This window comes from Dipodomys ordii, unplaced genomic scaffold (assembly GCF_000151885.1).
Source record: "Dipodomys ordii isolate 6190 unplaced genomic scaffold, Dord_2.0 Scaffold8, whole genome shotgun sequence".
NCBI classification, from domain to species: domain Eukaryota; kingdom Metazoa; phylum Chordata; class Mammalia; order Rodentia; family Heteromyidae; genus Dipodomys; species Dipodomys ordii.
The window spans coordinates 24,869,933-24,895,797 of record NW_012267224.1 but is presented as its reverse complement, the minus strand read 5'-3'; the positions used below and the strand labels follow the sequence as shown (position 1 = coordinate 24,895,797).

The following is a 25,865-nucleotide window of genomic DNA, read 5'->3' as shown; positions in this document are numbered from 1 at the left end:
TCAAGAGTTCACAAAAGACAATCCAAGCGAATTGAGGTCATTAAATGTTTCTCCTTCTTGTATAGGAATATGGAAGAAGTAGAAATGATAAGAAACCAGTTGTCCTTCGTCTGGAATTCCAAGACTTTTCAGAGCTAGACCCTTTCCACACTTCCAAACATCTTTTACCACATCATTCAACATAACCTTACTTCCAACTCCAAGCATGCACAATGAAGCACTTACTCTTCCTGCCAAAACACTACTTTATTTTGCAACCTGATTTTGGAATCTAACAGCTGTTCAAATATTAAGTCTACCTGTTATTTGACCTAAATCTTAATTTCCTCATCTGTATGAGAACTGGGAATTATCCTTCCTAATGCTGTTGTAAGGATAAAAATAAGCCATCAGGTATCTACCACGATTACCATTAAGCTATCAATTACTACTATATTTCTTCTGCATTCTTGTCATCAAAAACAATACCTACTGGGCTGGGAAGGTGGCTCAGTGGTAGAGCACTTGCCTTGCATGCCTGAGGCCCTGGGTTCGATTCCTCAGCACCACATAAGCAAAAAAGAAAAAAGCCAGAAGTGGCGCTGTGGCTCAAGTGGTAGAGCGCTAGCCTTAAGCTGAAGAGCTGAGGGACAGCGCCCAGGCCCAGAGTTCAGGCCCCATGACCAGACCCCCCAAAAAAATTACTTTCCATGTGTCCAACTCAGACCCCACCTCAAAGACCCTAACAGGATTCATTCTATGACTCAGCATGTGCCCTGATTCATTTCTACAGCCGAGGGCACTGTTGTATTTATATTCACCATCTGACATTTATAATGACCGCAGGTAATCTCAACACAGTGAAAAAAATGCCGCAAGATTTTACTAGGTTCTAGCCATAAAGTTTCACTTCACTGAATGCTGCACAAAGATTTTATTTCAATAAATCATACAGTGTATGGCAGCAATTGTCCATCTCCAAATCTAAACCCTATTAAGACTAGCACCATTATCACTTTACTCAAGAAAAAAAGATATGAAACTGGTAACATGAACTATTTTTCTTTAATTTTATTAACATAAGCAATTAAGACAATACAAACTAGGGGAAGGGGAACAAAAATGGAATAAGATAAATCCACAAACATTAACACATTGGATTTGTGGTTCAATACTCAGGGCAAGTAACAGATCTTGACATCTAAAATAGATTTTACTTCCTTAAGGCCTAGACATTAGGGGTAAAGAGCAAATGCTTTACAGACAATGCATTTAGGGAAGCAAATCAAAATCATCAAAATCTCTTCCTGTTCATATTTCAATTCTAAAGGATAAATATGAGGTTAAGTCAACTGTACTCCATCATCAAATGGCTTTCCACAGTAAAAGTGATGGCTGCACTGTGTGACAGACACACTCCTGTATATTCCACACTAAAATCAACCATTAGCTCTAAAAAATAGCAAAGCCTGCTTGATAGCTTGCTTGCCTAAATCATCTTCTTGGTATTCTTAAAACCTTCAACAAATGCTAGCTGGGTATAAAAATTGTCTCGATTATTAGGATTATGTGCTGTGACCCACATATTATCAAACAAAAATAATGAACACCACTGAAATCAGAGTCAATTTCCCTAAACTATATAGCTATAGAACCCCATAAATACAGGTAGTCATGTAAAGGTTAGGAATGAAATGTCATGGCTAAGTTCAAACAATGACTATTCAAGCAAAAGAATCAAATTTAAAAATCAGCAGTCCTAACAACTGATTCCCACATGAGGGTCAGAAACTAAATACATAAAGAGTACAAAAAACTAAATACATAAAGAGTAAAAGCTATTAAACTATAAAATTACTTGAAAAATATGGCCAGGAGGAGATCTCAAAATAACAATAAAGTAGATATATATGCATACATTTATATATATATATATATATATATATATATATAATAAACAAAGAAACACTAAAAGCTTAGTGAAAGAAGTAAACTTAAAGCCATTATACAGCAAGCACTTTTCCCTCACTAAGCTACAAATTAAATGCAGTTTCCTCCTATTCTGCCTACTCTGTGGTTCTTTGCAAACTCAAAAAAGAAGTAAAGGAAGAGAGTTAGGCAAGTTCAGCAGAGGAGTCTGAAATTAACACAGGACAAACATGCTGGACATACTTGCCATGAAAATGCTGAAAAAGAAGAATGAGGAAGAATTTACTTTACCAGATACACAGCATAAAGCATAGGTTGGCAAGCCAGGGTAAATATTTTAGGTTTTCTGGGTCTTTTTAGTCTCTGTTCTACTACTCAGTCACTGTAGTTCAGGAGCAGTCATATACAATATACGATATACGATATACAAATAAATGAGGGTAGCTGCTTTCCAGTAAACTTTAATTGTAGTACTAGCTGGGGGGTGGGGGGGAGATGTGACTTGCAGACCACATTTGTCATGCTGATACAAAGGTATAGTCATTATAACAGTGTGTATGGAATTATACAGTATGTGTACAAGAAGATAAACGAATGAACAGGAATCAACAGACATGTCTATGCACATATAAAACTATATAATTAATATATGGCAACATAAAATTTCACATCAATAGAAAAGTATTAATTACCTAGGAATAAAGGGACAATTAGCTAGCATGTACAACAACCTAAAAAAATAACTCTAACCTCATCTAAAAGTTATAAATGGAAGAGGAGGGCTTGAAGCAAAATAAAGCTTTCCACAGGCTTAGAACTCTGCACTCTCAGCTTCTACCTATCTCACCAAGCCCATCTCCTTTCATCTTACCCTTGTTCATTTTTCTTAGCTGAGTGAGCTTCTTGTTGTTTTGTGAACACTCCAAGTACACTCCACTTCAGAGGTCATTGTACATGCTTTTCTCTTTGCCTTGAGTTCTTTCCTCCATTCTCCCCAGTTAGGACTTGTTCTCACACTTCAATAGGTTGCTACCTCAAGAGACTGAAAACTAGGATCCCTTCTGCACTCGTTACACATTACCATACTCTACTTTATGGTATTAGTGCCATTTGTATTTATGCCTGGTATTATATTCAGGTACAGAGTTCCAAAAGATCTTCAGATGTGAGAAGTGACACGTAAAAGAACAGATTCAAAGAAAAAACAAAAATGGAAGAGCCTGTAAACTCTGCTTGAGAGTTTAGAACAGATTGAGTTTCCTAAAAATATGCACTTTCAACCACGCCACCAATGTGTGTACAAATTAACAGGTAAACATGGCATGTTCAAGCACAGTCAAGTGCTAATCCATAGTAATTTATCTACAATTTTATATGGAATCAAGCAAGACTTTAGGAGAAGTAGATGTTTTACCATACTGAATGCACTGAGCTTCCTGAGTCCCAGGGGACAGCCTGCTTCCCTGACCCCTGCACAACAGAACTCAGTCTGAGATGTATACATGTGAGAGTCCAGGTGTCATGGAGTGGACATTAATGAGTTAGAAAGCTCACGCTTGGACAAGTATGCAGCCTGAATGACAGATGACCTGGACCTAAAGTGGTCATTTATAGAGACAGCTAGAGACAGCCACTACTGAGGTAGGAAATAATCAGGGCCTTGTGGTACATGGTGCTAGTACAAGTGGAAAGATCTTGAGTACACTAAATTTGCAAAAAATAGCCATTCACCCCAGGCAAATCTGACTTTTATTCACTTAGCAAATGAAAAAAAAAAAAAAAAGGTTGGGAGAGGGAAAAATATTTCGATTGCCCCATTAACTGCCCTGTCCCACTTAACTAAGCTTGAGATGTGACACACGAATGGTAATACATTCAAGTCTCAGTTCCCACATGCCAATCACATTTTCTACATCAAACACTGTATGAATCTAGTATTTAAAACACAGTCCCAAAACACATGCCAGCTGCTTCAAGTAGTGCTCAACCGTTCCAGCACTGGCAAAAGGAACTAGCTGTGCTGGATTTACCGATACTCTCCAATGGGACTCTGCTATTATTCTAATAATATTTTTAATACAGGTACTGTTCTCCTTAGATAGAAACTTAAGAATCCATTTCTATATACAATGTGATTATACTGCAAGAAAAACATTAGATTGGATATGGGAGAAGACAGGGAGAAAAGAGCTCTCTTCATTTTACTAAAACTCAAGCAGGGTAGCTAGCTGGGGCCAAGTTAGGAATAATTACATCTTTTTAATTGCTAAGGCAAAACTACTTTTCCCAGTCCAACTTACTTCTAATAAAAGCAAAAAAAAAAAAGGCAATCTATCTTCATATTCGATAACGGGGGGAAAAAAGCAGTAGCATTTCCTACCCAAAGTTGTTAATAAACAAGTACATAAACTTAAGTGAAGGTCTAATATTAGAAAAAAAAAGTGGCTAAACCGAGAAAATTGAACAACTCTTTTTCTTTAAAAAAAAAATCCAGAAAAATAAGGTAAGAAAAACAAATAAAGGGATCATTGTATGAGAATTCCTCCGTCTCTAGCTGCACTTAGCTAGGTGCTCTCTCCTAAGTAGGGTAAAATGGTATTTCATTACGGTTTTGATTTGCATTTCCTTGATGATTAGTTTGATGAGCACTTTTCATAAGCTTCTTGGTCACTGGTGTAACCTCACTGGAGAAATGTCTACTCAAATCATTTGCCCATTTAAAAAATGGAGCTACAATATGATTCAGCTATCTCACTAGTTGGTATATATCCAAAGGAAACGAAATCAGTATGTCAGAGATATGTATATTAACATACTATTATATATTATATTATATAGTATATATTAGTAAAGTACTATTCACATTATTATAATAGCCAAAGTAAGGAATCAGTCTAGGTGTTCATCAATCGATGATGGTAAAGAAAATGTGGCATCTATGTACAATGTGATATTATTCACTATAAGAAAGAATGAAATTCTGTCATTTTCACCAATGTGCATGGAACTGCATGCTAATAAGTCAGTCACAGAAAAATATTCAATGTTTTTAAGTGTAAAAGCTAAAAAGTTTACTCCAAAGAAATACAGAATAGTTAACAAAAGCCTGAAAAAGATGAGAGGAGGCAAGGAGGGAAGGAGAGAATAGCTAAAGAGTACAGGGTACAGCTAGATAGTTCCTAATATTCTGTATGACAGTAAGATAAATACGGTTGACAAGAATTAATTGCATATTTCAAATAGCTACAAGAATGTATGTGGAAGGTGGTAGTTATGTCAATTTGCCTAGTATAAAATTACAATCAATTAGAACAAAAATATATGTATTTAAAAACTTGAAAATGTATATTGTTTCCTAATCAAAAATGATGGCTATTTCTCTGCCAAATTAGTCAAATTGCATAGCAGTTCAGCATTTAGAAAAAGAAAGATGCAGCTTGGTGGAGGTGGCTCATGCCTATAATCCTAGCTACTCAGGAGGCAGAGATCTGAAGATTGCAGTTCAAAGCCAGCCCAGGCAGGAAAATTCATGAGATTCTTATCTCCAATTAACTACCAATAAGCTAAAAGTGAAGCTGTGGCTCAGGTGGTAAAGTGCTAGCCTTGGGCAAAAAAGCTCAAGGGCAGTGCCTAGGCTGAGTTCAAACCCCAGGACAGGCACAAGAAAAAAAAAAAGAGAGAGAGAAAAAAAAAGAAAGAAGGATGTGAAGAAAAGATACATAACACCAGTGTTGTTCCCATTTCAAGTACACTTCATTCTTCTGGTCACTAAAGAGTCACTGAAGTATTTTATTATTAGCTAAACTTCAGACTGCCAATCAATAAGCAATATTCTCAGGTATAAGCCTTTTAAATACATCCCTACGCACTTAATAAATGCTTTTCCATGACAATGAAAATGATTAAATAACCTGTAATGGGTCAGGATAGGAGGAAATAAGAGCAGAATCACAACCGTGTTGGTACCAAAAACAATAAAATTAGACAGAATTACAGAATATTAAAATCAGCACTCATTCTGAATGAGTTTGGGACAGAACAAGAAGATAATCTAGTGGCACAGAGCTCTTCCTCTCTGAGAATCAACATAGAATGCTTAGGGGTGCTCCAAGCCCCGTGGGGTACACAGCTCAGTCTTTTGACAAGCCAAAGTGTTCTGAGAAAAAGAAAAAGAGTTCAGTTAAAGCTAAGGGTACTCAGTAGCTGAGTGCCTCTTTTCAGTTCATCTTGCTTCTTTCCCTCCAGGAACAGAAGAAGCCCTCCTCCTGAGTTCCGCAGACAGACGGAAGATGAGAGTATTAGTGATAGGGAGCACAGATTCCTGTCACACCTCAGAGACATCTATCTGACATCCATCATGGAGATTCTGTATTTCATATTGAGAGAAAAAGGAAGGGAAAAAAGAAGTCCTCATGAGCGCCCCCCCCCCCCCCCCGCCCAGCCCATGACCTGTCCCAGGTCAACTTATTCTGTTATCCTTTCTGGCCCTATTATTTCAGCACTCTCTTCCTTGAATATACCAGTCAAGTCTTATACCACAGGGCCTTTGAATTTACTGTGCTTTCGGCCTCAATGACCTGGCGCTTGTAAGTACCAACAACTATCTACCTTATTTTTTTAAACGCCATCACAGAAAAGTTGCCTCTGACTTTCCTATCCAAAGCAGTACCTTCACTGCCACTGGAATTCAATTTTCTTCAGAGCACTTACCACTTGCTGATAGTACATTTTAACAGCTTTGTTGAGAATTCATATGTATAATTCACTCAAAATATACAACAAATCCAGTGGTTTCAGCATATTCATTACAATCTCATAAAACATTCATTATTAGCTGCTCTTCACTCTGCTTATCCCTTCAACACTAGGCAACCACTACTGATCTCTAGATTTGCCTATTTTGGACAATTTTTTCTGGGGTCTTTCACAATTCTGACATCCTATGTATTATATACATTTACATCTGTCACTCTATATAGAGCCCATGCTCCAAGAGGCCAAGAACTTTTTTTTGCTTCATTCACCACACTATTCCAATACATCCAATAGCAGAATCCTCACACCTGGCAGATATGAGTAGAATAGAGGGATTAAAGCTTTGAAAATAAGTCTCTAGACTTAGCACATGGAGGTTACGAACATGGTCTCAGAGAAGATGCAAATGGCAGAACTGAAGCAGAAGAAACTAAACTGAGTTGAGAACAGGAAAAGAGGAAACCATGTCCAGACAGACATGTGCAGCAACTTTTCCAAGAAGATTGAACTTGATACTAGTTTGAAGGTGTGCTGATTGCAATTTAATGATGGTAGGACATTGTGGATCTTCTCAAGTTCCACATACTAGATGTGCTTCATATCTCAGAATGTTACTGTAGCCAGTGTAAAGATGTACGTCAGGTCACAAGTTAGCAATTAGTCCTGTATTTGAGATCAAAGATACACAGTACATAGAATTTTGAAAGAAAATACAAAATGTGCTATTAAATTTTAGAAAAAGGAGTACATTAAAATGAGTTCTGCCTTAAAATGATTGGAATATAAAAATCTACCATAGGAAGGGTAAACAAAGGAGGAGGCTGCAATGCTTGGTAAGAAATGTACGCATTATCCTGCCCATGCAATTGTAACCCCTCTGTACAGTTTGTTCACAAATAAAATAAAATTAAATTAAAAAAATAAAATAAAATAAAAATCTACCATAAAGTGAAGCCTACTTTCCTTGAACTATAAAAAAGGAATGTTTTAAATCATCTACAGTGGAAGTGGCGCTGTGGCTCAAGTGGTAGAGCACTAGCCTTGAGCTGAAGAGTTGAGGGACAAGCACCCAAGCCCAGAGTTCAGGCCCCAGACCAACAAAAAATTAAATAAATAAATAAATAAAATAATCTACAGTATAAATTTACAACTGCATAGCAGTTAATCATCATTACTGTATGACGTGGCACAGGTCTTAATTCACTTGTAAATACAAACACATTCATATTTCAGGCTAATTATTAAAATACAATGATTTGCCATGACTTTCACACTCTAAGAATAGGAAAGCCCAAAACCTGTAAGTACCAGTGAGTGTCCTAGTACATGGCATTCACTGCCAGCATTAAGAATTCTTTTTTCTAACAGTGTCTTCTTCATAAGGATATTTCAAGAATGAAATGAAAATGTAAAGCACCACCTAGGCATTGGCGATCATGACAAGGTGGGCATCTTTGGAGCCCTCTCCCACATGGCCCAAACCCAGCTTGCTGATGGCACATGAGAAGTACCTAGACCTGCCACAACCATCCAAATCAGGCCTCAATCCAGATAATTAAAAGAAAAAGAAAAGCCAGCCAGTGTTCATCTTTACCCTACCAACCCCAGGTGATTCTAATGTGCAGTGTCCTGAACTGACATTCTGGATGCCAGCAGCCAAGCCACTCCTCCAATCTCAACAATGCCAGACTGGACTCCAATGCAAGGGCACCCATCAGTGTGTGAAATAAACATCAAGATCCAGGAACATAAGTACAAGGCTGGAAAGTTGGACAGAAGCAAGAGGGGAAAAAACTGAAGGCAGCAAGGGAGGAAGATATTAATTTCATTTGCTTTATCAATAAATAGTTGCTATGGATGAGTCACAAAAGCCACAGGGGAGGGGTGCCATGGAAAGGGGAAAAATAAAAAGGGAAACAGGGAACCCTTGTTTTGAAGACAAGACACAAAGCTAAAGCCTATCAAGCATGCTGCTGCTGGCATCTTCCTCCTAACACTCATAGTTCCCAAAAGCAAAGCTGGAAGAAAGTACCAAGCAGTGCTGTGCCATCCAGCACCCAACACACTTTCCTGCCCATTCCACCTCCAAGGAGCCAGTCACTTCAGGGTACATAGTTTGGCTGAATTTCCAATAAGGCAAGGTACAAAGGACTCTAGATTCCGTCTCACCCCACTGACCCACTGAGCACAAAGACTCAACTGGGCCTTTCAGAGTGGAAAATCATCACCAAATCTTATGCATGGTACAAAGTTCCAGATTTATTTAGAGAAAGAACATCAGCTGTATCCTCAGAGAATCTTGGGTTGGAGTCCCAGCTCAGCTGTGCCCAAGCTGAATGACCCTGTACCATGGTAAACCACCCAACTCACTGTGCCTCAGTGTTGCCAGTGTACAACCAGAATGACAGGATCCTCTCCACAAAGTTACTGAGAGATCTAAATAATGGTGTACATGAGCCACTTAGCACAGGGCTGGCCTACACCACACATCAGTCCCAGTGAATTGCACTAGACCCCACTACTATAATGTAGAAGGGACTTAGACTGAACCCCGAACTGCAAAACAAGTCACAAGGGTTAAGAAGGGGATCTATCTCTAAAACTATTAACTTAGTAACCACGGCACTTGGCTGTAAAACTACCCTGAGTATAAACTTGCCCTAAAGGAAAAAAAATTTACAAAATGCTAAAAGCTGTCGTAGCTCTACTAAGAGAGGAACTTCATGTTTTCTGGCTTTTCTGCAATGTCATTAGGTTATCTCCTATATTTAATTAAGTATAATATTAAAAGTTCCATGAGTATTTTAATATGCATGCATCTATTTAAAATAAAATCTGAAAAGACTGAACTATTTCACTGGCAAGTACAGAAATACTTTTCTTTGCCACGATTCTCCGGTTGCCCCGTTGAAAGTAGTGTTTCCATACCTACTGCCTTTGCCAACACACCTGCAGGGTAGGAGGGACAGAGAGCAGGATCTAGCGTTTAGAAATCTTACATCTTGATCTTGCTGGGACCATTCTAGGGCCAAAACAGCTAAAAGCCAATTGGAGATAACCTTATCAGCTGCTCTAGCATCATCATTCAAAAACCAAGACAGGACACTCAGAGGGTTATTCTATGGAGAAAATAAAAAGCACAAATAAAACACTGAGAATTACTTTTGCTGCAGTGGATAGACACAGAGCACCTTGGGTCAGAAGGCCTGACTTAAGAGACTCAGCTCATTGATGATTATTAGCCGTGATTTTTGAGGTTACCTAACCTCTCTGCAACTCAGCTTATTCATCTTGGAAATGATAGGAACAAACTTTAACCTTCAGTTGAAGAGGGAAGAAGTTGTATTAAGAGAGCAAAGCAACTATAACTGTCCTTTCCTGTGTCCTTCTGTGCCTCTCCTTTTTCCTCTGCCTTCCCCTCGTCCTGCTCTTGCTTCCTTTCCACTCCTGTAATGCTTCCCGGCCCCTGTCCCTCACCTCCCCCAGCACTCTAGCCTACAACATGCCCCTCAGGCTACCACATGTCTTCCGTGGCAGCCACTGTTCCCTCAGCTCAGAGCGCACCCTCCTCCTCTTGGTTGTGCTCAGGTTCTCTTCTTCAAACTCCAAGAGCTAAACTCACAGACAACTGTTAACTCTTCCCTAAAATCTAGGTTCCCAAAGCATCGTGGGCTTCAATCTAACCCAACAGCCATCACTCTTCTCATACTTCACCTGCACACTACTATGCTCCACAGGATGGAAATTCACGGAGAGGAAGGTTCTGGAAACAGAAGGACCTGGCTCGTTCTTTTCTGTGATAGCAGTGTCTGGGCAACAAGAATGCACCAAATGTTTGTAGAATGGCTGAATGCAGGAATCTCACTTGATTCTTTTCTTGTGACTGCTTCTCTTTTACTTCATTTACTTCTCAGGACCTCCTCCTCCTCCTTTCCTTTCCTGAGCTCTGGCTCTTTTGCAGCACGCCTGTCTCTGCTGTTCCTCAGATTCAGAGCAGCTCTCTGTTGGGCATCAGTGTCTCTGCAATGCTATGCCCTCTGCCCAGAAAGGTTTTTTGCCTCCTCAGCTCTTACCTGAAAGCCTTATTATCAATGAGGTCTTCCCTGTGCATACTATGTGAAATCATAGCACCTCTGACATATACAGGAGCAGCCATATGCTCATCTCCTTCTCTGCTTTTCTTTTCTCTACAGAACATGTCACCGCCCAGTATGCTACAGGCTTTACTTACTATTGGCTTCCTCCACACCAAAATGAAAACACTGAGGAATAGGACCCGACTCATAGGAGGTGCTCAAACACTTAGTGACCAAACACTTCTATGGCCCAAAGTAGGTAGTTTTTATTAGGACTCTGAATGAGGAGTAGTTGAGTAACTCCACCTACAATGACACAACTAAGATGGCAGAGCAAGGCATGAATGCAGATATTTTGACCCCAAGACCCACACCCAATTACTCTGTTCTCCTACCTCCCAACCTGACCCACAGAGCACTTAGAAGACCATCACATCCACAGAGCAAATGCTGGCATTGCATGTCTTTGGGTCACAGAGGAGTCATCACAGGAATATCTTCATCAGAGCACATCATCTAACCTAAGGTAATTTTATGTAGTGAAGTATTATCAGATGCATAACTTAAACTGCACTGATAGTTTATCTTTAAATTGAGAGAGTTCAGTATGTGAAAGCAAATGTACGAATTATCATACTTTTTTATATCATCTCTATGAACAGTCATCAATATGGACAAAGGCCCTAACATCTGAAAGAACATCTATGACCACATGGGCAGGTACCACATAGACAGAGCTGGACCTCAACTCCAACAGCAGCACAGCTGCTGGTACTGACCACCCTTCCAAAACAGCCTCCTTAAGCTCAAGCCTTCCTCCCATCACTTGCTTCCACCTGCAGGATCACCCTGAGGAGGGGAGGGGAATGGGATCTGAGACGCTTGACCACCTAAGGTAGGAATACCCCTATCAGAACTAAGAGCTAAGGCTCTGAAGGCTGATCCTAACCACTACACATACAAATGTGTCACCTCCTGCTCTATAACTCCTGCTGATATAAGGCAGCAAGTACTGCATTTTCCAAAACACTCAAGAAAATAATCCTCAAAGATGAACTAAATAAAATCATCTCAAAAGGTAATGATAGGGGCTGAGAAGGTGGCTCAATAGTAGACTGCTTGCCTTGCATATATAAGGACCTGGGTTCGATTCCTCAGCAGAAAAAGCCAGTAGTGGCGCTGTGGCTCAAGTGGTAGAGTGCTAGCTAGCCTTGAGCTGAAGAGCTGAGGGGCAGCACCCAGGCCCAGAGTTCAAGCCCCATAACCAGCAAAAAAAAAAAGGTAATGCTATTTGGGGCAGGATGGGTTTTCATTCTTATCACTCAATGGTTTATTCAGTATGTATTTTTAATTTCAAAAAATAAAAGCTTACCTTCCTAGGTTGAAAACAACTCATTAACAATGTCTTTAATAAAAAGAAAAATAATCCAAATCTGAAGTAGTACACATGCTGCTAGAATCCTGAACACTACAGAAAAAATAAATTAATTAAAGATCCTTAGATGTGAAACTGCCATGCAATGATTATTAAAATGCATGACTATTTAAAATATATTTCAATTTTTTTCTTAAAACACATTTTTAGATGCATGTTCTGCTGAAAAGAATAATTCTCAAGAGGTACTTCTAACCTGAATTTCAAAATAAGGAAAAGAACAAGCTATGGGAAACTATTAGCACTGATTCAGACTGTTCAGCTACAATAACCAGCATTAATGTCAGATTCACTACAGATAATTTTATTTTGCAAATTTTATTTCCAACTTCTAATTGAAGAAACCCTTTCAGTAATCTCACTAATACTGTTATCTTATTAAATAAATCCTTAGGACCAAGACATTGTCATAAGACAGAGAAAGGAAAAGGAGAAATACACTGCTGAATGCAGAACCCTGACATGGGATCAGCAATTCAGAGACTCTACCATACTGCCACCATTTTAACCTCTCCACATCACATACATTCTTCAAGACTAATATCTACATGTAGGCTTTAACATATTGTTTAGTTTTCAGTGGGCTGACTTTATAAAAGAAAAATTTAAGGTGAAGAACAAAAAAGCAGAAGTTTGTATTCCTTGAAAAAACAAAAGATAATGAAAAAGGAACCAGAAGCGACCTGTACAACAGCAGGAGAGAACTAAATTATCTAGATAATTCACTAACAATTCAGCAACAACTAATTAGATTCAATACATATATGAGCACCTATTCAAGGTATCATGCTAAGTAGGACATAATCCAGATTTCATGGAGGTAATAACCTAATTGAAGGAGGAATAAGTAAACAAGCATCCACTATTATGTAACATGAAACTGAGCAACAGAAGTTATCCTTACTTTAGAGAGCTAGGGGAGGGAACAGAGCCCAGTGGCTCTTCACAGGGGGCACAGAATAGAAGCTCCACAGCCAACATTAAGGCAGGTAGGGAAAAGGAGTGGTCAAATAGAAGAAGCTGAGCCTCAGTACAGTGGCTTGGCAATCTCACTGGACTTTTCTTCTGTACATATTTAAATGAACACCTGAGTGTTCATGGGCAGGTAGGGGAATCCTAAGAACAAAGAGCATTCAATTGGTGATAAAGAAGATCAAAGTTGTACAGGATGAGCCTGGCACAAGGCTTGCTGGTTGCCCCAACAGAAGTCTAGGTTATTCAAGATAATGGCAACAGATACAGAAAGAGGAGATTGGTGTAAGAAGAGACAGAGCCTCTCCCTCTCGCTACTAATCAGCGAGAGGATGAGAAAAATGTCTAAGGTCCCAATGTATATCATTAAAGTTACTGCAATTTTATTAACCAAATCAGTCTCAGATTCCTCTTTGTTTAAACTACATAGGGCTTATTTCCCTAGACTGCCAATCCAGAGCACTCACCTCATTCTTTTGCCACTTTAGCAGAGGTCACATCCTACAATGAAAGTTGGAAATGCCAGACTTTCACCTGCTCAGCTTTCCTCACAACCAGCAATGGCGTAAGACTGACACTGAAAGAAAAGTCTCCAAGTGAGCCTCTGCAAAAGGGGACTTTCAGATAAGAAGAAATTGTAAGGACACATGTTCCCTTCTTCTCTGCTTTCTGATGTAGGTAAGGTAGGCATGATGTCTGATGATGTTGCAACCACATTATAAACATGAGGCAGTAAGCCTGATTATCAAAAACCAAACTATTAAGAATACAGAAAGAGGATGTGAGGGAGATCTGGCTGCGACATCTGTCACCCCATTGATCACCAGGGTTGATTCCGCTGATCTGGCTGGCTAGGCGGGTGTCCCCTTCCTCCCTCACCGCTCCATGTGCGTCCCTCCCGAAGCTGCGCACTTGGTCGAAGATGACTACCATCCCCGGTAGAGGACGGGTCTTGGGTCAAGGGTATACGAGTAGCTGCGCTCCCCTGCTAGAACCTCCAAATAAGCTCTCAAGAATACAGAAAGAAAAGATATTCCTTAATGACAAAATTAAGTGGCTCCATCAGCCAATCTCTAAACTTCCTGCTACTGGACAATAGGCCTTATCACTTAAATAGTTTTAGTTGAGTAAAGTAATAATACATGCCAAAGGTACTCTAACTAACAATAATATAATTCACCATTAGGTCAGTTTCTGTCAGACTGATTTTTATACTGCAGAGTTAGCTGGGCTATTAGTCATGAACTATTAGTAAAATTATTAAGATGATGATAATAGTAATGATTAAGGTGAAAACAATGTAATCATCAACATTAAGAACACAGCTAAATTATTAAGAGCTAATGTAAAAAACAAAAAAGGAGATAATGATAAATGAGATTTAAAAACTGTGATCTAGCACCAGCAGAGGCACTTCTTGGAGCCAGGAGCAGAGAAGGGGAGAGATTAAATGTACAGATGATTCAAAGGAGAGGAGGATGAGGCAGACTTTCTCCACCAGCACAAGTTATGGACAAGATTACCTAAAAATCCTTCTCAACAAAAGTCAAAAGTTCTAGATATGGGGGTAGGGAGGTAGAGAGAGGAAGGGATAGTATGGGGAAACAAAGGAGGCGGCAACAATGCTTGATAAGAAATGCACTCACTATCTTGCCCATGTAATTGTAACCCCTCTGTATGGTAGTCCTACAATAATAAAAAAGTTCTAGATAAAATATATGTAACATCTGTTCAAGGTGTAGCTAAATTCACAAGAATTTAAAAGTCCCCAAGGATCAAAAACCAAAAAGTCTAAAAACTAGTGGAGAAAGTATGTATAAGCTGATCATTGTTGTAGCAGCCTAGGACTTTGGGGAAAGGGAAATGGCTGATATATAAAAAGGACACTTGTCCTTTGGGGTATTACAGAACAAAAGAAAAAGAAAGGATACAACTAGCCTAATATTTACTGTAACTCTTGAACGCAATGATAGCTCCTGTGTATTTTTCAAAACCATTATTTTATTCTTTGTGAAACCAATCCCAGGATTTGTGCTTTTAAAAGAATGCCCAAATTACATATTTACATATTACAAAGATTTTCTTGGACATTCCCCACAGGCTTGTAATCAAATAAATGGATATAAATTACTTCCCCTAAAAAATCATACATTGACCAGCTTTTTTAGATATTACAAAAAGAATCATTATGCAATATACTCATAATCATACAAAAAGTTTTTTTAAACTTAGATTGCATTATATGCTTCTAGTAACTATGCTACCAACAAGTTTCAGAATAACTGATAAGTCACATAAAAATATCATTTCTGACCTAATCTTATGGCCCTCTACATTTGGGAGTTATTTCGGTAAAGGGAAATGGCAATAGATGTGCTGGATGACTGAAGGGAATGCCAGGCTCAGGTCTCCAATCTTAACCACTCAGGAGGCTGAGATCTGAGGATCGTGGTTCAAAGCCATCCAAAGCAGGGAAGTCTGTTAGACTCTTCTCCAACAAACAAACAAAAAAGCCAAAAGTAGAGTGGTGGCTTAAGTGGTAGAGTGCTAGCCATGTACAAAGTAAGTTCAGGGAAAACTCCAAGGCCTTGAGTTCAAGCCTCAGGACTGCCTTAAAAATAAATATAAACAAGAAACTAAGGGAAAGGTCCCGAATACTAACAAGAGAAGCAAGTCCAGCCCACAGCTAAAAGCCAGCAATGTTTCATGCCTTTCCACACCTCTCTGTAAGGTGAAGACATCACATTTTCATGCTGGCTTTCTCACTGGGACAACTTAAATTCAAATTCTATTAACCTGCTTCCACGATTCGATTCACTTAAAAAAAAAAAAGTATGATACCTCTTATTCTTGGCAATCCAAACAGACCACGAAGTCCCAACACACGGTTTGTATTATCTTCACAAAGGATTTGTCTCTGCTGTGTGCCCCTATTTACATAAGGCTGTACCTTTCAACCTAGCGCTGCTCGTGCACTGGATTGGCACAGTGTTTTGTGCTACTTCTTGAATATTTTTTGACAACCTACGGGCTACAAGGTTCAAGACTAAGCATTTACTCTGCAAGGCCACTAAATGCTGGGGGAAATAATTAACTCGGCGATCAAGAACCCAAGTGTGGAAGGACAGGGCTTGGCCCGGGCTCTCCCTCTCACGCTGGCACAGTCCCGGGAGGACCGGGTCGCTTCCCCGGAGCCCGAGAATAAAGCACGAGTTAGCAGGACAGGGAGGCTCCGAGGAGCGCGCTGCATTGTGGGACTCGTTTCCACAGTTACCCACGTGCATCCAACCCAACCGCGGCCCGGCGCGGCCCGGACTACAAGTCCCAGAATTCCACGAGCCTGCCTTTTCCCCTTCACACCGGCGACTGGAGCCAGACCCTAAAGGAAACCCCAAAAGCGCCCTTCCTGCATTCTGGGGAGAGGTCGCGCCCCCCCCTCCCCAGGCCCTGCGCTGGGCCTCCAGCCCAACCCTCCCCACAGCAAGGCGGATCTCCAGGCCAGATCCTCCACACCTGATGGTCAGAAATTAGACAACTGCGTCACAGACTGCCAAACCCACGGTCCGCCCGAGACCCTGACACCTCCCTTGCGCAAACACCCCACCCACCTACGCTCCAGGGCCAGACCCCCCCCCTCCGGTCACGGCCGTGGAAAATCCGCAGCCCGCGTCCCTGCCCCGCCTCCCAGTCCCGCAGCCCGCGCCCGGGTCAACACTGACCTCGCTTCCCGCCGCTCGGGGAGAGCCGCGGCCACAGCCAAGCTCCAAGCTCCAAGCTCGGGACACCTCCCCCCCCCGTCCCCTTCGCCGGCGCCTCGGCCCCGCCCCCTCCCCACCGCGCACCCCGGGGCCTGGGAGCCCGCCTCCTCCCCTCCGCGCACCCCGGGGCCCGGGGCTGCCCCTTCCGCCGATCCAGCCTCGACTGGGGAGTCAGCACCTCCCCGCAAGCACACAGTCCAACACCTCCAGCCTGGCGCGGACGAGTGTGGGCACGGCCGTGCCTCAATCGCTCCCCACCTCCCCTTCCTCCCGAACTAGCTCTGCACTCCCACCCCGTCTCCTCTCCCCCCGGCCCCCGGGCTACCACCTCCCATCTTCTCCCCGGCTCACCCTACCGTCCCAACACCTGTCCCCAACCCCTTCCAATTCCCCTCCCGCACCCCGGACTCCCCAACTATTCCGTCGCACCCCCGTGCCTCACACTACCTCGCCCTCCCGTTACATCAGCCCTGGTCCCCCTCGCCCGCCCCCTGCCCCGGCTCGGCCGCTGCCCGGTTCCCGCACCCCATTGTTCCCCCCACCCCCGCCACCCACTCCTTCTTCCCATTGTCCCCGCCCCCGCGCTCGCTCCCCTCACACTCACCCGCCTTCCTCACAGGGCCGCCCGCACCGCTCACCCCTGCGCCCCGCGCTCTCGCTCCCTCCCTCCCTCCCTCCTCTCCCACTCCGGGGCCACAGCCGGCCCAGCTCGCCCGCGCCCGCAGCTGCCTCCACCTCCCTTCACCCCGGACACTGGGGTCCGGGACCTTCATCGCACGTCCCGCCCCCTCCCCCCGGCCCTGAAATGGAGCCCGTCCCCACCCCCTTCACCTCCGCCCTCCTTCCCCCACCTCCCCCCACGCCCGCCCGCAGCGTCACCGCCCGCCCCGGCCCCAGAAGGGGAAGGGGTGGCTCCCGGGCAGGGGTTCCCGGCTGGTTTCGCGACACCGGAGGCGTGGGGCGGGGACAGCGGGAACCGAGGGGAGAGTGCAGGCCATCGTTCGGCCCGCTCAGCCTCCGCTACTCACTGACAGCGGCGGCATCCGAGTGCATTTTCGGGCAGCTCACACCCAGCTCGCCGCCCCGACTCCCGCGCTTGCCTCGCGGTTCCCCCACCGGCTCTCCGCACCTCGGCTTGGAGCTGAGGACCGGCCACCTATAGCTCCCGGACCGCCCATCTCGTCTTTCTCATTGGCTGGAGCTCGGCCGAGGGACCGCCCCTACTCGGCTCTCATTTGTGGAAAGCAGTGCCGGTGGCACCGGCCTGGAGCTGGCAACCAGGCTCCGCCCCCCGAGGTGCACTACGATTGGTTCTAGCTCCTCGTTTTGGTCACGCCCCCAGCGGAGGCCACGCTCTCGAGCCGCAGGTTGGAGCCGGTTGCTGTCACTCATCCCCGGGGGTCCGAGAGCGCGTGTAGGGGCGAGGCTGGGGAATTGGTCCACCTTGACCCTGAAGCTCCGCCCTGAGGCGACTTGGATTGGTGGACCTGGGGACCAACCGAGGAAGACGTGACGGCGTCCGAAACAAAGCACGCGAAATGCTGCCCGCGGAACGCGAGCGGGCGAGCGGACGTGCTGGGCTCGCTGGAATCTCACTCCCGGGGGTAAAGCAGTCGGCCCCTCCCTAGCGCCGGCGCGAAGCACCTGGGTCTCGGCCGCTGGCCCGGCATCTCCCACCGCAGGCCCCGCACAGCGGCTCTGTCCTCACTCAGCTTGGACTGGGACGTCTCTTGCCAGCTGCTTCCTACTAGCAAGGAACTGGGAAAAGAATTGCTGCGTCTTTATTTCCAGTGGATCCTTCTAGTGGGAAACAATTACGTTTCTCCTACAATCAGCTTCTATCTCCCCCGTTTCGCAATGCATTTATTTTTCCAGAGACATCATATCTCTTCTCCCTTTCTCCCCCTTTAACGGCACAAACGGGCTGTTAACGGGCTGGGTGCTTCAAGCCTTGTTCAGACAGTTCGTTCAGGCCTCCAAATAGCATCAAGACTCTCCCCCACCCCCACCCAGGGCTGTGCTCATCCAAGAAAACCTAAGGTCACTGTCACCCAGCAGCTGTCAGGGGGAAAAAAGGGGGGGGGAACCTTGGAAGGTCTTAATAGAGATGAACACTGATCCTTAAGTTTCCTAGGTGAAAAAATTGGCACCATTTTTATGAGTTCTGCCCTGACTTTTAAGTATATGAAACCAATACTTTGAGATGATCACCGAGCGCGCATGCGCGCGCGCACACACACACACACACACACACACACACACACACACACACGGAATTTTTTTTAATCAGGACATAAATGATACAATTAAAAAGATATTTGAAAGGAAGAGGTCAAAGCAGTCGTGTTCTGCATCACCTTGGTTGTAATATGCTTCATACCTCCTGACCCCAATTCCTCCTAATAAATTAAATCCTTGTAATTTTATCTCTATGACGCCTTTATCATCCAAACATTTATGAATCACCTGATCGAATCCAAAATCTCAGAACTGTAGCTGAAGTGACCAGTGCAAATCTTCTCAAGACCAGAGCCTTTCATAGACAAGAACCTTTCATAGAGCACCCTTTCTAGTACCTTTAATATGGTAAGTAAGGGATCCTAAGAAGAAAACCTGCTTTTACTCCAAGATCAAGATGCTCCTGCATTCTTTATTCCACTTGTATTTGCAACCAAATCTGCATCCAGGAAGCAAAAATGTATTTTATACAAGTTTTTAATCTCTTGTATGTAGCATTTGTATGTGTAATGGTTGAAGTGTTGTTACTTTTTTTTATCACAGTGTCTCAGGATTAAGACACTATTCTCAACGCACAAGAAGAGAACTGCTTCATGACACTCCTAAAGTAAGTCCACAATTTGCTTTAGTTATCCATTTGCTATACTGAAATGAAAGTTTATAATTGTATAATTGAATTCTGTGAAGCATCTGCCTGCTGCTTTTTCCCTCTCAGCACACCCTTGGCACATAAATGATTTCCTTAAAGCTGTATAGACTATGCCATCTTCATTATTTATCATTATACCTGTTAGTTGGGTCAGTGTAATTATTTTCACATGAACTACACAATAATTTGCCCAGACGGCTATAATAGGTCTGCTGTACATGCAAGGTTCAAACTGCTAAGATCTCTGCTCCTCATATTTTATAAGTAATAAAAAAGTATAATAAAATGAATACATGATACTCTACAAGTATTAAAGTCATTGTAATCCACAGGATTATAAACCTTTCAGGTCAGGAAACTTGTTATAGTTATCTTTATCATCCTAGTATAGCAGGCCCTAGTTCATTGTTCCTAAATGTGAACTGAAAGTTGCTTAAGGTGAAATTTTATATCTGGTAGCAACTTTGGAGATGATCAAATCCAACTTCCTCATTTTAAGAAAATGAGACTTGAAGTTCAAAAGAATTAAATGTATGATCCAAGTCACTTGGAGTTAGTAACAAAGCAGACATTAAAAACTCAAGTTCCCAACTCCCCAGTCAATCCCTGTCCCCAGGATACATGCTCAAATATTACAAGCTTAAGTTCCAAACATAGCTAATATGCTCCCCTTTCTGATTTGAAGTCTTTGGTTCATATTTGGGATATGGCCTTTTTATGAAATCCCTTAAGGAAATTTTTCCCAATCTACAGTGCACTGTTTAACTTTTCTTCCCATTGGTAACATTCTACTTCTATGCATTTATAATGTTATATTTCTATGTATTAATATTCAAATCTCAGGATGGGGAATTAATGATTGAGTGTCTTAGGATTGAGATGGGTAGAGATATTTGGAGATACATCTATGTCATTTCTTTTTACTTGGTTAGTGCCTTAGGGTAATATTGAAGCATATTACTTCATATTAAGTGTTACCTGATTTCGTTGGGCAATTTTCTAATTTTGTGTGCGTGCACGCATGCACACATCTCCTGGGGCTTGAACTCGGGGCCTGGGCACAGTCCCTGAGTTTCTTTTGCTCAAGACTAATGGTTCCACCACTTAAGCCACTGCTCCACCTCTGGCTTTTTTGGTAGTTTAATGGAGATGAGTCTCACATAGTTTCCTGCTCTGACTGGATTCAACACTCGATCCCCAGTCTCAGCCTCCTGAGTAACTAAGATTAATAGCACAGGGCTATTAATTTTAATCAGATATATTTGGAAATAGTCATAACCTAGATTAGATCTTTGTATGGAAAATTCAAGCAAGAAAAGAATAGCATGAATGATTGTCTCTCCTTATAGTCAAGTTAATATATACCCCCACATACTTCACATATTTGTTTATAAGGATATGGATGTGAATGTGATTTAAAAAGATAGGGAACCCAGATGTTAATTGGCTTAAACTTCTAAACTCTTCAACCAGGTTTCAACTTCTGAACTCTCAGGTACCTTTGTAGATGACTCTATTATGGAAAGGATGAATCAGAAAAATTACTTCCTGATTACAGATCCTTCTTTATCTATGCTTTTGATCTTATTTCAACAACAACTCTCTACTTTGTAGTAGTTTTAATGATATTATTTATCCAGGGTACGAAATGAGGTTCTGCTGAATATGATACATTCTCTACTTTGATATTTCATCTGAAAAGGAGCAACCCCCTTCAGTCTTATTGGAATTAACCTTTTAACCAATGAGGACTGACTGTGCTATTTGAAAAACCGCTTCATCTGTCTAGCTTTTCATAACAGAATGTCATTGGAACATATGCTGCTTTTCATACATATACATAGAAAAGCAAATAGCTGCTTGCTAGATGCTATGAGAATGATTAAAAATGTTGATTCCACTTTTCAGAATCTGCATGTAGACAGGTCACAATTATAGAGTCAATGTGAACAAACAGAGGTGTATGTCCTTGTCCAGCAACAACATCTTAACTAACATCCTCATACTAACAACATGGCATGGCCTGCTTTTTTCCCTGCCTGTGTCTAAGTCAGAAAACTGACATTTAAGCACAAGCACATGACTGCTTTCTAATCTTTCTAGTACAGTTAAGCATTATTGAATTGATAAATTACTGGAGTGGGGGGCATATTAATAGAACTCCTTTGTGAGTGTGTGTGTGTGTGTGTGTGTGTGTGTATGTGCTAGTCCTGGGACTTGAATTCAGGGTGTGGGAACTGTCCCTGAGCTTATTTGCTCAAAGGTAGTGCTCCACCACTTGATTCATAGCTCCATTTTCAGCTTTTTGATGGTTGATTTCCCTATCTGGGCTGCCTCCAAACCATGATCCTCAAATCTCAGAATACTGAGTAGCCAGGATTACAGTTGGGAGCCACTGGTACCCAGCTAAGACTTTTTTTTTGGTCGTGGGGCTTGAACTCTGGGTGTGGGCGCTGTCCCTCAGCTCTTCAGCTCAAGGCTAGCGCTCTACCGCTTGAGCCACAGCACCACTTCCAGTTTTCTAATGGTTTATTGGAGATAAGAGTCTCATGGACTTTCCTGCCCAAGCTGGCTTTGAACCACAATATTCAGATCTTAGCCTCCTGAGTGGCTAGAATTACAGGCGTGAGCCACCAGTGCCCAGCTTGCTTGCTTGCTTTCTGTCTTTCTGTTTTTTTTTCTTTTTTTCTTTCTTTCATTTTTTTTTTTTTTTGTCAGTCATGGGGCTTGAACTCTGGGCCTGGGCATTGTCCCTCAGCTCTTCAGCTCAAGGCGAGCGCTCTACCACTTGAGCTACAGCGCCACTTCCGGTTTTCTGGTGGTTTATTGGAGATAGGAGTCTCGCGGTCTCTCCTGCCCGGGCTGGCTTTGAACCGCCATCCTCAGATCTCAGCCTCCTGAGTAGCTAGGATTACAGGCGTGAGCCACCAGCGCCCGGTATTTCTTTCTTTCTTTCATAGCAGCCTCTATTGAGGCATTCCTCCAAGTCACAAACAAACACTAACACGTGAAATTGACAGAAACCTTCTTAAATCAACTCTTGGCTGGGCTTTTAGCCTAGGGAGTATTTTTGCCTTTTTTTTCCTCCTTTTTTACAAAATAGTGAAGATCATAAGCTCTGCCACATAGGGATGCTGTGAGCAAGCGGCAAATGGAAAGTATTGAGTGAAGAGATTAGAATTCTCGGACCCTAGTGATGTTTCATTGATCCCACACAAATCATGCAGTTGTTAAACGTACTGTTGCATATACTCTGCTCCCCATTACGTTCCCCATCACAGCCGGTTTGTCATCCCACATCCTTCTTTTCCTGTAAACTAATCCTGGGTTGTACAGTCACTGTGCTTTATGACTTGGCTTCCTTTCTTCCCTGCTTCTAGGATTTAGTGAATTTATAAAGTTAGGATACAAAAGCATCCTTCGTTAATGTGAAACTAGCTTAGCTTGAAGCTAGATGTGAGACTTTGCATAGAAAAAAAAGTGCAGCTAATATTAACTCGACAATATTCAAACTCTTTGAATAGTACCTTACTTAAAATTGATTGATATTGGAGTTTAGATAGACACAGAAGAATTCCTGTGGCTATCCCTGCACTCAGGTGGCAGAGGGAAGAAGATGGGGAATTTGAAGCCAGCCTGGGCTGCATAGTAAGACCCAATCTCAACTTGTCTGGGCTTCAGTTCCTTCAAAGTGATATTTCAGAGGATGAATAAGGGTCCAAAAAGATAAAATATGTACAGTCCTAAGAGTAAAAGAGGGAATCTCAAATAAATGTTTTGACTCTGTTATGGAACATCATTATTTCCTTGTGAACCTAACTCAGGTACAGTTGGCTAATTTCCCTGTTTAGGAACAGGATTAAGTAAAAATGAATCTGTATTTTTAATCTTCTAGAAAACTGCTTCTTCCCTTATGAAGCAGCCATCTTAGGGATCCCTCTTTAATATTTAAAAAAAAACTAAAAATTTTCCAATTAGGCTTCACATCAGTATATCAATTTTAATTTTCTTTAGCAATGAGCTGCTTTTTGCCTCTAGTAGCTACAAGGGAAATTTCATTTGTTTTAAAAACTATTTCTAACTCCCATGATTTCTCAACACACAACTGCAAAGGAAGCATTAATAAATCTTTTTTGCCAGTCTTTTTCTCCAACACAGATATAAGATGCATAAATTGACTCTTTTTCTTTTTACCCAGGGCCTTTTACTTTATGGAAATCACACCTGCCTAGGGAATTAACAGCATTTGAATAAAAATGTATTCATTCATTACCACATGTTTCTCTGTATTGGGTTTTTCCATCTTATTCTACATTGAGCTAATCAAGTCCTAATGATGCTGCATTTAATTCAATCTCAAAAGGTAGAATTTTCCAATTGAATCTAAACAATGCCTGCCCTTTATGGTGACTTCCATAAATATAGCATTGCTTCAATTACTTCAGCTAGCAGGAGATGGGCAGAAAGAATAACCATTTTACTTGGACAATGGCTTCTGTGTATTGTCAGTCTCTTCATTTCTCCTGCCTTCTGTAGCCTGCTTTCATGAGTACAATGTCTTTTTAACATCGCTCTCAGGGCAGGACGGGAGACCCCATCCATCTCCACATGACGGTAGCTGCACGGCAGCTGAGCATCTCATTATCGTGGAGTGGAGCATTCTGGGAGAATGGATAGGGGAGACAGACAGCAGTAGGAACAAGGGGAGAGAAGAGGAGGACATGAGTTCTGAAAATTATATGTTCACTTCCTTGGTGGTGATAACATAGTATGGAAGCAAGAACTTCCTGTTCTAGAAAGCCGTGTTGGTGAAGAAAGCCACACATTCAAGTACCTACGGAAAATGGACAGGTCCAAAATTGAAAAAGAATCTAGAAGCACATATAAATGTACCTATCCAAGCCTGTACATGCACACACACACACACACACACACTCACACACACACCTAGCTTATCCTACTGGAAAAAAAAAGTCTTCTTTCAACTAACCTCAATGCTCCCTGCCTTAGCCAGGATAGGTTAAACAGTGCCCCATCATTGGAGGTCACTGATCTTAAGTTTCATTGAAAAGATGAGTATAGTGACATACATCTGACCTCTCAACACTCAGGAGGAATATCCTGAGTTTGTGGCCAGCCTGAGTTGTACATAGGAAATTCCAGGCAAAGCCTGGGCTACCAAGGAAGACAATCTCACTAGTGGCTCAAGCCTGCAACACTAGTCAGGAAGCTGAGATCTAAGACACTCAGTTCAAAGCCATACCTAACAGGAAAGCCCATGAGTCTCTATCTCCAATTAACCACCAAAGAGCTGTGGCTCAAGTGGTAGCGCATCAGCCTTGAGCAAAAAAGCTAATGGACAGTTCCCAGGCACTTAGTTCAAGCCCTAGTGCCAGCACACAAACAATAATAACCATAACAAAAAAAGTCATTGAGAATAATAGTGCTATTATTCGTAACGTAGGGGTGGTTGGGTGGGCTGTTCCTGCTCCTCCTACAGTAAGAGTTCCTAGATGGGACATTCAAGTTAACAGGTATTTCCATTTAAAATCCTGGGGCTTTAGTCAACTATCAGTAGAGTTCTGTAGGAATAAGATTCTTTCTTATGTCTGCTGATATCTGAGAATTTGGCAGAGGAGCTGGTTCCAGACTAGGGAGCAGAGGTAGAGCAAGGAAGACGCTTTGGGCTGCATCTCCAGAGCACGATGAAGGACTACACATGGAGCCCAAGAGGAGACATGCTCTTTCTTGACAGAAATGCCAAGAATAAACTTCATCTCTTTCTAGATGTTTCTTCCAGTTCCAAAGTGGGTCCTCAACAAACTTGCTTTTCTGCCCACTGGCTGTAGGTTTCCTCATCACTATCTCCCTATGCCTTCTCTTTCATTGAATGGCGGTGTCCCCTGATTCCTGAACACTGGAGCTCCAGGAATGGCAGTTCCCCTTGTGTCTTAAGCCTCCTGCTGTCCTGCCCCTAGCCCAGGCTGGTAAGTTACACAGAAAGTATAACCTTGAGCCACAGCTATTTGTGTTTTACTCCTCATCCCTCCAACTCAAAATCTTCTTTTTTTATT

The 25,865-nt window shown here is 42.3% G+C and overlaps 1 protein-coding gene across 4 annotated transcripts in view; it reads right to left on the bottom strand.

Annotated features, from left to right (window-relative positions):
• Positions 1-18,038, bottom strand: part of Dcun1d4 (DCN1, defective in cullin neddylation 1, domain containing 4) — a 65,991-nt gene extending 47,953 nt beyond the window's left edge. For 2 of the 4 annotated variants that reach the window (XM_013009109.1, XM_013009111.1), the window contains exon 1: positions 17,933-18,038. In XM_013009109.1, the coding sequence (XP_012864563.1) occupies positions 17,933-17,957 (25 nt within the window). In that variant the 5' untranslated portion in view covers positions 17,958-18,038. Of the gene's footprint in view, positions 1-15,987; positions 16,069-16,865; positions 16,931-17,932 lie in introns of those variants that run through there. The other 2 variants (XM_013009113.1, XM_013009112.1) reach the window with 2 other exon arrangements.
• Positions 18,039-25,865: the final 7,827 nt, after the last annotated feature.